The sequence below is a fragment of the Setaria italica genome, chromosome IX, assembly GCF_000263155.2.
Source record: "Setaria italica strain Yugu1 chromosome IX, Setaria_italica_v2.0, whole genome shotgun sequence".
NCBI lineage: Eukaryota > Viridiplantae > Streptophyta > Magnoliopsida > Poales > Poaceae > Setaria > Setaria italica.
The window spans coordinates 24,819,704-24,832,518 of NC_028458.1; the positions used below are offsets into that span (position 1 = coordinate 24,819,704).

Genomic DNA, 12,815 nt, shown 5'->3' on the forward strand with positions numbered 1-12,815 from the left:
CTTCAGGAGGCAGGACACCTACGAGTCCAAGTGGCACCAGAAGTTAACTAGTCAAGAGGTGAACGCAGTCGAGCCAGCTGTCCCGACTTACCTGAAGTGGTTGGAGTCGGCCACCACGTTCGACAGGTCGGATCATCTCAACTTCATCCAACGACCGGGAAGATTCCCGCTAGTGGTGGACCCGATCATCGGAAGCAAGCGCCTCTCCAAGGTGCTAATGGATGGCAGAAGTGGCATCAACATCTTTGCCTTGTCTTTTATGATCCTAGAAACATTCTCTCAAACTCATCTAACTTAACCCCTAAGCAATCTAACCTGATCTGACCTAACATATCACTAGGAGATAAGATAACAAACAAATTGTGGGGGACCTAACCTCGGGGTACCACTCAAATGGGCCTGATGGCCCCTCATCGCCCCTTGGGGGTGGCACGACCCATCCGGACAGCATTCAAGAGATCGTACGGATCGAGATGAAGAATCAGCATGACAAGATATAGATAGAGATACGGTTGTTCAAATATGTAAAGAAATGAATTGTACCAAAAGACAATAGGTTTTCTTGTAATCGACTAGGATTAGATAGAATTAAATCTGTAACTCTGCTTCCCGGACTATATAAGGTGGACAGTGACCTATTCAAAAACCCAAGCCATATTCAATACGCTATACGCTAAAAATATAAACCCCGAGCATAGGACGTAGGGTATTACAATTTACACATATTCGGTGGCCCGAACCAGTAAAATCCCCCGTGTTCGTGTCCTCGTGTTCATCCATCTAACTCTAGGTCAGCTATTCCCTCCACAAAATCTATCATATGGTTTCCATGGAAACTTTTTCTAACTTTTGCCACGAAGGTTCCATATGGTTTCCATGGAAACGTTTTCTACAAGTAGCAAGTAAATTGGACTTTAATACGTCGCTAGTGCTGATATGGCCTATAGGCATCATGGAGAAGATTATGCCTCATTTATTTACCAATAAGCTATGTACCTTCATATGTTACAAACTAGTGTATCGACTGGACTGCATTTGTACCTTTTTTTCATTATTGTATTCCAGCAAGTTTACGGTCCTCGGACAAAAATAATCCAACGAGATTATACCAAACAGAATATATCAATAAGGGAAATCGTACCAATAGGAGTGTCATGAGGTTTCATAGGTATTAAATTCCATACCACATCAACAAAACTGTTAACTTGACAGGTTAATTTCAGGAGCATGTTATGACTTCATGGTATGACACATTTGATCATAACACCATGCAATAATTAAATGATGCAGGTTATCTATGGAACTATGGAATGAATTTATGCATTGATAGTGACAGTTTCATTTTATTGAGTTTCATTTTATTGAGCTGACATCACGCTCTTAATAAGAGTACAATGAAACCGTGCACCGAAGCTGGCCTGAAATCATGGAGCCGGTCCTCGCATTCGCAGGTAAATTGCAGAGGAAAGACCTTTATCTTCAATGCAACGGATGAGGACCACGAAGCTTCCACATCGTGTTTTGTGGTGCAAGTGCAACTTTGTCCGCTCGGGATTAAGACCACGGATATTCCCAGATTATCTCTAGAACTAAACAAAATTCCTTCACGTGAAATTAACGCGACGCATGTAAGACAGGGTTGCAAAAAAGTGCGGTGACACAGCGCACATCTATGAATTACTCCCTCCGTTTCAAATTATAGATCATTTTGGCTTTTCTAGATTTATATAGATAGTTGTATACATCTGTGTTTGTATGCATCTGTCCAGATGCATACAAACACCTATGAATCTAGAAAAGCTAAAATGACTTATAATTAAATAATTTAAGAACGGAGGAAGTAGGAAATATCTGAACATTCAACTTAAGCACACAAGCATCTGAGACTCTGAGTTACGGTCACCACTTAAATGGTTCAGCAGTGCAACGCTTCAACTTCCCACCTTCAATTTCTTTTTTTTTTTCACATGTCGACTGCCCAGTCACTCAATACTTGCTCAGGAACAATTGCTGGCTGTAACACGTCACGCTAACCAGGCTGAGAGACAAGACCATGCAAAACCACTCGTAATATGCAAGAACAGTTGCTGAAATCAAGTGTACTTGATGGCCTTGTCGACCCATATGTTACAGATCAAGAATCAAATTCTAAGAAAAAGCATAGATCAACCAAAGCGAAACAGAATGTTCGATCACGCATTTGCTTGCGAGAGCTCAGAAGGAACTAGATTCTTTTTGCAAAATGGCATGCTGGTGGACAAAGAATGAGAGCACAATTGTTGAATGGAATCAGCTGAGAGACAACACTCAACAGGTTGTCCTCCCTGAGAGGAGCAGAAGAAATTGGGACTGATTCGTGTAAAAAGCCCTAGAACATGTTAAGATGTGCTTTTGTCTGGTAGCTCGCAAGCAGCCACGCGATTCTTTGACTTCACTTGCCCTAGCATCTCAGCTACCGTCCTGCAACGGCATTGCTTACCTGGACGAATAACATCCCCGTAGGCAGCCATCTCAATGATATCGAGTTCCTTGTCTGTTCAGAGAGGGAGTGATGCATCTCTCGTTAAGAGGTACTTTTATGATTATTATTATTATTATTATTATAAGAAAAAAAATCTTCATACAGTTTCATTAGAGTGAATGGGGCCAGCTATGCTTAAATGGAAGCTTTTGTTTGAGCGTGCAATTGAGGTAGGAGGTAAAGGTCACAAAAGAAATAAGAGGTTGAGAAAAGTTCAAATAGAAACTATCTGGAATGCTCTAAATTACTTCCAGCAAATGGAACAGATGCTGGCGAACAAGCTTGCAAAAAAAAGGGATTCCTCAAATAGAAACTATTTGGAGTGGCAACTCTACCTCACTTTCAATGTACAAATTCACACTAAGGTTGTACTAACATTTAGCCTATCTGTGAGATTCATCAGCACGCTTTTTGGTCGCATGGAAACATAACAAAGACCCAATTATCCTAATTTGTTGCAGATAAACCAATTCATGAGAACTAGCACTGAAATACAACAAAAGAAGGAAAGCAAAGTTATGACATCCAGCATAAATACATGCCTTCTTTTATGATCCTAGAAACATTCTCTCAAACTCATCTAACTTAAACACTAGGAGATAAGATAACAAACAAATCATTACCTAATCCTGTGATATAGTATGGTCTACTCTTCAGGTGCGTGAAACGTGACTCCTGTACTTAACAGTCTACTCTTTAAGTCACTTCTAAGAACAATGTATGTATATGAAGAGAGAATAACACATCAAAAAATTGTTGAATTTGGCCACATAATGTAACTCTCAGGTGATGCGACCAAGCTGTACATGTTTTTATGTGCATAAAATACATTAAAATCCCATGTGGATGAACTGATTCCAAAATTTAAACACTGCAAATGAACTAACTGCAATGAGATGCAGGTTTTAATTTGTTAATAATGAACTTGTTTGTAGCTCCAGGAAAAGAAGAACAAAAATCCCAGGAAGTGAAAAGATAATATGCATTTCAATGAATAATGATTTAAATGCTTGCAATCCCTACTCCCTTAATAAGCTTTTGTTTTCCCAGTTAAAACTATATGGCATGTATTTCACAGCCACGGACGCATAGCAATGCACTTTATTTTCTAAGAAAAGATATGCTACTGCTAGTTTTCATATGTACTAGCGCTCCATAGTAAACTGGTATCCATATAAGGAGACAAAGACTATTGTTAAAAGAAAAGAAGCAAGAAGTTGATGTACTCACCAGTGAACTTGATGTCACAGGAGAAACCCCGCATCTCTGCTTCATCTACCCATGCTTTATCAGATTTGGATCGGTTTACCCTAGTCTGAAGGATCTGGCAGTTCTCGACAGTGGACTCTCCTCCTAAAATCAAATTATCAAACCACAATGTTAGTTGCTCTTGTGCATAGGATGCTGCACAGCAAGGTGCTTCACACTATTTATGTGAGACATGCTGGAGTGGCATTAGCTTGTTATTATACAGAAGAGATATTTTCCTATAAACAAAATCCATGTATTGAGATAGGTTTACTTATAGATGATTTCTTGTGGACTTATCTCTATATAGTGATAGCAATATAGCCATTACTAAACAAGAAGGAATCCTTCTTTACTTCTCTTATGTGAATATTTCCACATCAACTTGACCTTTTAGGCAAACAAGTTAGCAATGAAACTCATTACCAATAACAATGGCACAAAAACAAGAAATTGGACACGCAGCTTTCAAGATTTCACCTTTACAATTTTACCCTTATGTGTGAAAGGTGGTAAAGTACCAACGAGCTGTACCAAATTGAAAAATGAAAAGTACCAAAAAGTTCCCGTTGCAATTAACATTGCGGAAAATTTTGTCTAGATGCAGCAAAATATTTCCTATTGGACAAACAAATATTATGATGAAAAAGGTAGTAACAGCAAAAGCATTAGCACGATCAGCTCAAATTCGTGACAAAAGACAATCATAGGAGATGGACTTATAAATTATTCTGACTGCACCTTCCTTAAATCAAGATTGCAGAGGTATAAGTAACTGCTTCCAAAGATCAAGCTATCAAAGACTATCTACTAGCATAAATCAATAATTTTTCAACAACAGTTGAGCTGATAAGATATCGATGGAGCAAAGATGCAGTCTTAAGTAAATACATCACCAGCATTCTGATAGACACGCTTTACTGATAGTCGTTTGTGTCGTCAAAATTTAATCCTGATCCAAAATATGTGCAAAGTATACAAGTAGCCAAACCATTCGTGCATCTAGCCATTATGCATCACTTGACCATTTAACCTAATCCAAAGCCATGTTTGTGCTCACTACACAAATCAAACTCTACCGACATAAAATGGGCATATAATTCAAGCAGTTTAATTTCTTGAAAGATCTGTACGCTTCAGGACGCAGATTTGCACAGTACCCCGAAACACAAGCTGAGAACAAGAGCGCGAGACCTCTCGAGAAGGGGACGATGTGGTCGTACTCGTAGCAGAGGCACCCGTGGCAGCTCCAGAAGCGGCGGCAGACGATGTTGCCGACGGCGTCCTGCCGCCAGCGTTCCGGGTGCCGCCCCGCCACCACCGCCGCCTTCCGCCAGCACGCCAATCGGGTCTTTTCATCGAAGGACCTCGGGCGCTCCTTCGAGCTCCCGCCGCCGCCGCTGCTCCCCTCGCCGTTGTTCTCCCGACGGGGAGAGGAAGGGCCCCCCATTCACCCCAATCCCACGACCTGTCTCACCGTGGCGAGCAGACAGCAGTCGGACTCGGATCCAAACACGTGGAGGGGTATCTCTGTATTGCGAATCCTGGCTGAAGCATCTCCACCAAATTGATTTCATTTCCCATTAACTAGTAACAAGCCCGCGCGGTGGGGCTTTCGATAATCAGTATAAACTCTATTAAAAAATAATAACATAAATCATTCGGTGTATAAATAACATATCTTTAATGCATACTCATTCCAAAATTGTTGAACTGTACCACTATCATGGTATCTCCTGCAGTCCTTAAGCTCAGAGCTTGATGCCATAAATCACTTGGTCAATGGCACCAGAAGTTGGCACATCACTCAACAGCCGACCGACCCTCAATCTTATGGGCTTGACTCCATAAAACTACTCGGACGGCAGTGTCGGAAATCAGCACATCGCTCATGACCCCGCTGCCCCTTGAACTCGGGGGTTGGGCGCTCGGCCCGGCTTGACCGTATCTATAGGCGTATCTATAATATAAAGAACCAAATGCATGCAGTGCGAGTGTTTAGGTTTTGTGATGGATGGTACATGTATGATGGGAATTTACCAAACTACTTTTTATTGTATTTCTGGGTAAATGCAGCTGTAACTTCAACACAGGAGCAAGCAAGCATTATAAGGATAATAACTCGGATTATATGTTGATATGATAATATTTAAATGATGCATCCTGCTCACGCAAGCATTTCAAGGGCCATGACACCTGAATTTTCGGCCGCATTATCCAGACCAGATAAGTTCATCCACTGGGCCCGCTTCATCTTCCTTCTCACGTAAGCTCTTTTGACAACAAACTTCTTTAAAACGTTGACCCTAGCTCTTTTGACAATCTCTTTTAATCTTTTCAGCCTTGACCCAGGGATCTCAGCATATCTGTCATCCTTGGTAAATCCATGTTAACAAATTGCTTTAGCAGACTAACTTAATATAAATGGCACATAATCTATGTGAAGAAAGATATCCATTCACATTAGTAAGAAACATGTCGACGTGAGCACTGAGCAGTGACTGGTCATCTCTTGTGCTGTAATAGTCCCACACATGAGAAACTTGAACAAAGATAGCGTACTGGGCTATTCCTAGGGCAAGCTAAATATAAGGAGCAAGAGCCACATCCTATCACAGGAATGTCATGAGCAGTACCAAAGTTTAACAGTACCACAATTATACTCTGGACCACAAATCACCACAGCAAAAAAATAAAGGAAATCTGAATGCTCTCATGGTGCAAATCAAATTTATCCTTTTACAGCATGCATTTAGTAAGAACAATTGGCAAGAGCCACATCCTCGATATTCCCTTCCCCTTTTGCTGCATATTTATGAGTCAGCTGCATCATATTTTTTTCCTGTTTAACCATACACTCAACTCTTTCCTTTGAGGGGTCCACAGTCCTTGATATTGATATCATGACAACAAATGAATGCATTCCGATAATCTGCAGAGGAACTGATTATCAACAAAACTATATATGGCATGATAACATATCTGGCATGCTTGGATCATCATAGCTTGGAATTGGGCTAGAAATAGAATGGCGACGGGGAGAAGCATCAGGAGTATCTCTAGAAATCTGAATGTAAGTGTCAATGTCTAAGGGAGAAACAGATTCCACACGCAAAGCTGCACCAGATCAATAGGGTACCACCAATTAGCTACCACAATAGCAGCAAACTATGGAGATCATCAGGGGCCTGAGACATGACAGAAAGCATATTAAATCCGAAAGATGGAAAAGTAAAGGCAAAGATCTGTCTTTTGTGAGAGCATTTGACCATATATGATGCCGTAATCATTCATCCTTTATTTGGTGTTTTCAGGGAATATGTTAAAAGAAAGGCGTAATATGCAAATCACAAGTTTATCATTTATGATTATTCACTATACTGCTAGCTACCCCGAAAACATTGCTTAATCTGTAGGTTTTTTTTCAAACATTGATTAATATAAAAACTGCAGATCAACATCACAGTAGTATTCATCACACAAAGAAGCATATACTTCTTTTTTCTATAGTTGTAGAATATACTTCTCACAATGTAGCATATTATTCTTTTTTTTTCTATAGTAGTAGTAGTATGTCTAAAGCAATGTACTTTCAGTTTCAGCATACTTTATAGTGAAAAATAGGTCTGGGTTAACCTAGTATAGATATGGATGTAGAGGCAAACAAATAAAGCATTTTGACAAAGATTCAGGAAGTATATCTCATTGCAGCAACCTAAACATGTTCAGAAAACAAAGCACCATACCTCAAAATTAGGTAACTTCATGAATGAACTACAGCAAACTTATATGATTATATCAACCTGGACAGTCATCAGAACTATTATGCAGACACAAAAAAAAACAGAATGGGGTTTATATGTTCCCTGCAAAACAGGAGCACTCTTTCCATTTCCTCACCACTCACACGGTCTTGATACAGTCTGTTATTAAAGCAGGCATTCGTCACTTTTCAGTTGCATTCAGTTTCCATGAAACTGCCTTGGATCGTCATTGAGGTTGTCTTGGCATTCCTGTGACAGATGGCAAAAAACACATAAAATAACATTGACATATATAATCGACCAAATCCATATGTAAATCTTCAGTGGAATGAACAACTCCGTACAAAGCTCAACTGCAAGCAGTCACTTATTTTCACTCCTAAGCCTCCCCCCTCCCCCCCTCTCCCTCTCTCTCTTCCCTCCATGTTTTTTTGTAATGACTCGTTTTTTGAACAGCTCTGTTATTCTCTCCCCCTTACCCTCAGCGGCCAAAGGCAGCGAAAACATGCAGGGACAATTATGTCTAGGACTGAGGAATGGTGGTAGCACTTGCAAGTGAAAAAAAACAAGTACGTTTGAAAATTCCCTGTTCTTCAAAAGAAAAACAAACTAAAGAGTTACATGCCAATCCTTGACATCACATGCCCGCTGCACTACCGAGAGAGCAAACCTGAAAACAATCCTCTCCATTTCCACTTGTGCCACTGCATCGTAATGGATGCTATTACGACATGAACAAGATACCTTAGTTCTTGAAATGCATTTTACTGCCTTGACAACTCAATCCTGGACCTGATTAAGAAATACAAAAAAGCATTGTAGATTTTAATACAATTTATTTTTTATTCACTGATCACACAAGAAAAAATAAACTGATCATTGAATAAGTTGAATAAGGCAAATATGAACGTAAAAAAAACTCTTAAGAGTCTAACCGATAAATCTTATTAGCATGAGCACACGTTATAAGCTCAACTGATATATTTTAAGCTGTTTTTGCCTATTACAAAAATAATAGATGCAACAAAATACATAAACCACTTTGTACATTGATATGTGAACCTACCAATCAACAATTTGAGAGGCATATATAGCAGCAGCAAATGATTTCCTCTCCCTTGTTCTAATAAGACCAACAGAGATACAATTTTTTCATTGAACAAGGCAGATATCAATGTGTATAAACACTGACCTGTTCAGCCTTACAGCCATGAAATTGGATGCCGAGTGCCACCTGGCTCCTGTCATCACTGGTCATCACCACCAGTACGACATGCCACGAAGCCATGAGACTGTGCCTTCCATCAGCCATTCGCCCAGTGTCCGTGTTGCTCCAGCCACCTCCATTACAAATGTGGTCATGGTAGCAGATGCTTCAAATCCACTCCACAACTGACCCGTGATGTAGTCCCTAAAGCGGCAGAGCCCAGCTAGCCCATGAGTGTTATCCACCCTCAGTCTCAGCCTCTCAGGTACCTAAATTTAACATGCTCTCAACGCTCAATGGCACTGCTCTTAAATCTGCAAGCACATCCAACCCACCGGAAGCAAACAGCAGTGAACAAAACCAACCTGACAGGGATCCCAAGTTCGTTGGAGATAGGTGAGACATAGAGCACGAATTCTAGCTGCTTGTAGAGCCCGATAAGGTACATCTGTGTTCAGTCGGAGATCTGCAACAGCAGGATCCAAAACCTTTATCTTGCATGAACTGCACACAACACACAAACACACCATAATTCCAAAGAGGAGAAGGAAATGAAGGAATTGGCGGCTTACCCGGCAACAACAGACGAAACCGCGTCCCTGCACACATCCAACAAACCGTCAAAACCGACACCAGATCCAATTCATCAGGCAAGCGGGCTCGCACATATATGCCTTCAAAGAAGCCAGCAGATTTCCAACTTGTCTGTCCATTAGCCATTCGATTTACATAACAAATTGCCACAAAACTGTGAATTTCTTCCTCGCATTGTATATTGCATATAGGAGAGAATCAAATAATGAGTTGTTGACCACAACTTAGTGGCAAAAGATAAAATCTTGCCAAAGCCATCAGAAATCTGAATTGAAGTCCAATAATAGCTCAACGCTGTAACAAAAATGCAAATACCTGCAACACAGTGAAAAAATATGGATCACATTTTTAGTACAGATTTTTTTCACAATTGTACAATTCTTACATTGCTACGTTTTACTTGTCATGTCTTGATTCACTATTGATTTGCAATGAATTTCATCAACTTAGAGCCTATCTTTTGGTTGAGAAAGACGTGTAGCTATCTTGTGGATCCTTCTGAACACTGATGATAAAAAAGGATTATTTAAACAACAAAATTGAGCAATTTTCAGGCTACTGATGATAAGATTGAGTGGTAGGAAACAATAAAACTGAACAAAGGAGATTCTAATCCCAAATAGCAACCATCAGAACAACAAACAGGAATATCAGATTAGTTAATTCTTACCTAATGGGCTGAGGAGCAGGATGTGCGTGTCAACAAATCTTGAATCGGTGTACCTGGCCAATCAATAAAAAACAAATGTATAAACCATCCTATTATTGACAGACTCATTGATGCTTAGTAGTAGGCCCGTTCTATCCATTTTACAAATTCAAGTAGCAGGCTTAGCAGTGCCATACATTGTGGCAAAACTGATGCTTCATAGGCAAATGACAATAGACTGCAAGCAGTATACTAACTTCAATGCTCAAAGAATACCACTACTCTAGGAACTGAACCATCAACAAGAATAAATGCAAGCATGCAGCTGATTGGTCAAACCTCATAAGGCCACACGTAAACTAATAAGAAATAACTGAACAGATCACATCTGTAAACAAACCATGAAACTGAACAAGCTAAAAATATTAAACTAATCAGAATTAAGCAGATTCCCTGAAAACAAACCATTGAAGTTGCCCCTATTCAGAACAATATAATTTATCAGTAGTAAGCAACAAAGGTGTGGCACTGCGATCAGCACAAGTAAGCAACTAAAAAGGGAACCACCTAGATGGACTGGAGCATCTGGTATGAAACTGGCCGGCAGCTTGAGGTCCTTACTGTCTGCTTGGTGAAGCTGATATTCTCTGAGTCGAGGTCTGTGGAGGATGTATGCAGAATCTTTATTCCAGGGAAACAACACTTACTAAAGAGACTGCTTAATTATAGTGACTCAAAATATTCCAACTGAGTGTTTCTACAAACAAATTTGCATACAACAGTGCTTTAAAATATGCATACATTATTCAGATCAAATAAACATAAATCATACATCTAATATGGATGGCATCTAATATACTGGTCCAATTAACTGCTAAACAAGGCGGATAATCTCCTTATATTGTGTTTGTTCCAGATTTAATGATCATTTCTTCTCTCTAGCAGTAGTAACCTTCTTCTCTTTCAAACATTCAGAGCTAAATGAATTACTTCCACAATCGAGAAAGTTTCAGCAAGATATGAAATCATTTTTCCTTTACCTTGTTGTATAAACCCATTCTTCAACCCAGCACAAGGATTCGCTGATCCACTTGTGTCAAATATTTGAAGCAAAGGAACAAACCAAATAAACATAGTGTGCACAAAAATCTGCATTGGAGACCTACGTTTCCAGTTGCCTGATCAATGAAGAAGGGAAAGGACAGCAAGGATGAACCGCGAGTTTTTGTACCGACAACTATAAAGCAAAATTTGGCACAGATGAGAGCAATACCTCCCCTGAATCGAATGGCTTCAGGTCGCGACGGACATCCATGGGTGTGCTCACGAGATCCGGCGGCTGCCGCTGCTAAGCCTCGCTGCGCTTCCCGACCTTGCCGAGTCAGTCTTTGACGTGCTTCAGCTGTACGGGGCTTCCTGGCCATGCCTCCCGTCTCCCAATCCGGCGGGGTCGGTGTCGTCGTCAGCGCGGCTAGGGCTGGACCGTCAACCCTCATCGGAGGCTCCCTCGTGCGCAGCGGCGTGCGTCAGAACGGCGCCGGCGGCTTGCGTAGGCGAGGTGGAGGTGGAAGAAGGGCGCGCGTCATCCGCTGGAGAATGGGGCCGCGTTCACCGCATCCTTCTCGTCCTTCGCGGGCACGCGCCGCCGCACCCGGCCTTGTCAGACTAACCCACAAACCTAACCACTAGATTCAACAGGGTGTGATTGGTAGCCTGTCTTGTGATTGGTAGCCTGTCTTCCTGCATGATCCCGAACCGTCCTGTGCACTCTTGCGTGTTCGGTTGCCCTTCCGGAACCGAAACGGCGCACCCCCGGTCCTTTCTCCCATTCCATCCTGCATCGCCCCGTCCGTCCAAAGGGCTCCTTCGCTCGCGAGCCGGGATGGAGCGATTCTGGTGGGAATTTTTCGACGGAGCGCGGGAGATGGCGCCGTCCCGGGGCTAAAGGCACGGGAGGTTACGGTGACCTCCCATCCTCGCACCACTTTCTTCGCTCCCCTCCTCCCTGGTGCGCCTTCTCCCCTCCCTCCTGTTCAACCTCGGTTCGCCAGTGGATCGAGGTACTCCGGCGGCGCCCTGTGCCCCCGCCGGTGCTGCGACGGTACATCTTCCCCTCCTCTTACGCTGCTTCATCCCCTCTCCCCCGCTGATCTATCAATTCGTCTTATTTTGGTTGGTGTCGATGAACCCTAGGTTCTTCTTCTGTCAGATCCGTACGCTCCTTTTGTTGTTCTGTATATCTGGATTTATGGTTGTGATGAACCCTAGGTGCTTTTGTGATGCAGATCTATGGTTGTCACATATGTAGAGGTCGATCTGATTTTTTTTTTCTTGTACCATCCTCCTAGTGGGTCGAGGTCCTTCGGCGGCACCCTGTGCCTCCACCGGTGCTGCGACGGTACATCTTGCTTGGTGTCAATGAACCCTAGGTTGTTTCTGATATGGATCTATGGTTGTTCTGCATCTGCATTTATGGTTTTGATGAACCCTATGTTGTTTCTTATATGGATCTATGGTTGTCATGTATCTTTGTCGATCTGATTTCTTGTGTCCTTGAACCATGGCTTACTCCTTTGCAACCAATCATGCCCGTAGTACTGAGCTGAGCAAAATGCCTAGGTCGATGATGAATCCTTGCTATCGGAGGAGCACCTTCGGGTGTGGCAGTCATGTCTAGGATAACATGTACTTCAGAATGTTTGCTTGCTTAACAACATGACCTCAAGTTCTTCTACTGAGCTCTAATGAACACTGCATTGTATTCTTAGACATGGACTTGCAAGGTAGACGCCGGGCTGCAGCTGCTCTTGTTGCTGCTGTTGCTGCATGTTT

At 41.8% G+C, this 12,815-nt stretch overlaps 1 protein-coding gene across 1 annotated transcript; it reads right to left on the reverse strand.

The window, feature by feature from the left end:
• Window positions 1-2,048: 2,048 nt before the first annotated feature.
• Window positions 2,049-5,738, reverse strand: LOC101757026. The gene is made up of 4 exons (XM_004983221.4): window positions 5,464-5,738; window positions 4,964-5,356; window positions 3,752-3,874; window positions 2,049-2,533 (listed from the first exon to the last, which is right to left on the reverse strand). Exons 2-4 carry the CDS (start codon window positions 5,217-5,219, stop codon window positions 2,379-2,381), a joined length of 534 nt encoding a protein of 177 aa, XP_004983278.1. The 5' UTR covers window positions 5,220-5,356; window positions 5,464-5,738; the 3' UTR covers window positions 2,049-2,378.
• Between the last annotated feature and the right edge of the window lie 7,077 nt (window positions 5,739-12,815).

What these genes read in the sequence shown, in the direction of transcription:
- LOC101757026 (XM_004983221.4), bottom strand. Translation starts at nt 5,219, where the DNA reads ATGGGGGGCCCTTCCTCTCCCCGTCGGGAGAACAACGGCGAGGGGAGC. An exon ending in CATCGTCCCCTTCTCGAGAG is followed by an intron (nt 3,875 to 4,963) that starts GTCTCGCGCTCT and finishes ATTTGATTTTAG; the next exon opens with GAGGAGAGTCCACTGTCGAG. An exon ending in CTGTGACATCAAGTTCACTG is followed by an intron (nt 2,534 to 3,751) that starts GTGAGTACATCA and finishes CTCTCTGAACAG; the next exon opens with ACAAGGAACTCGATATCATT.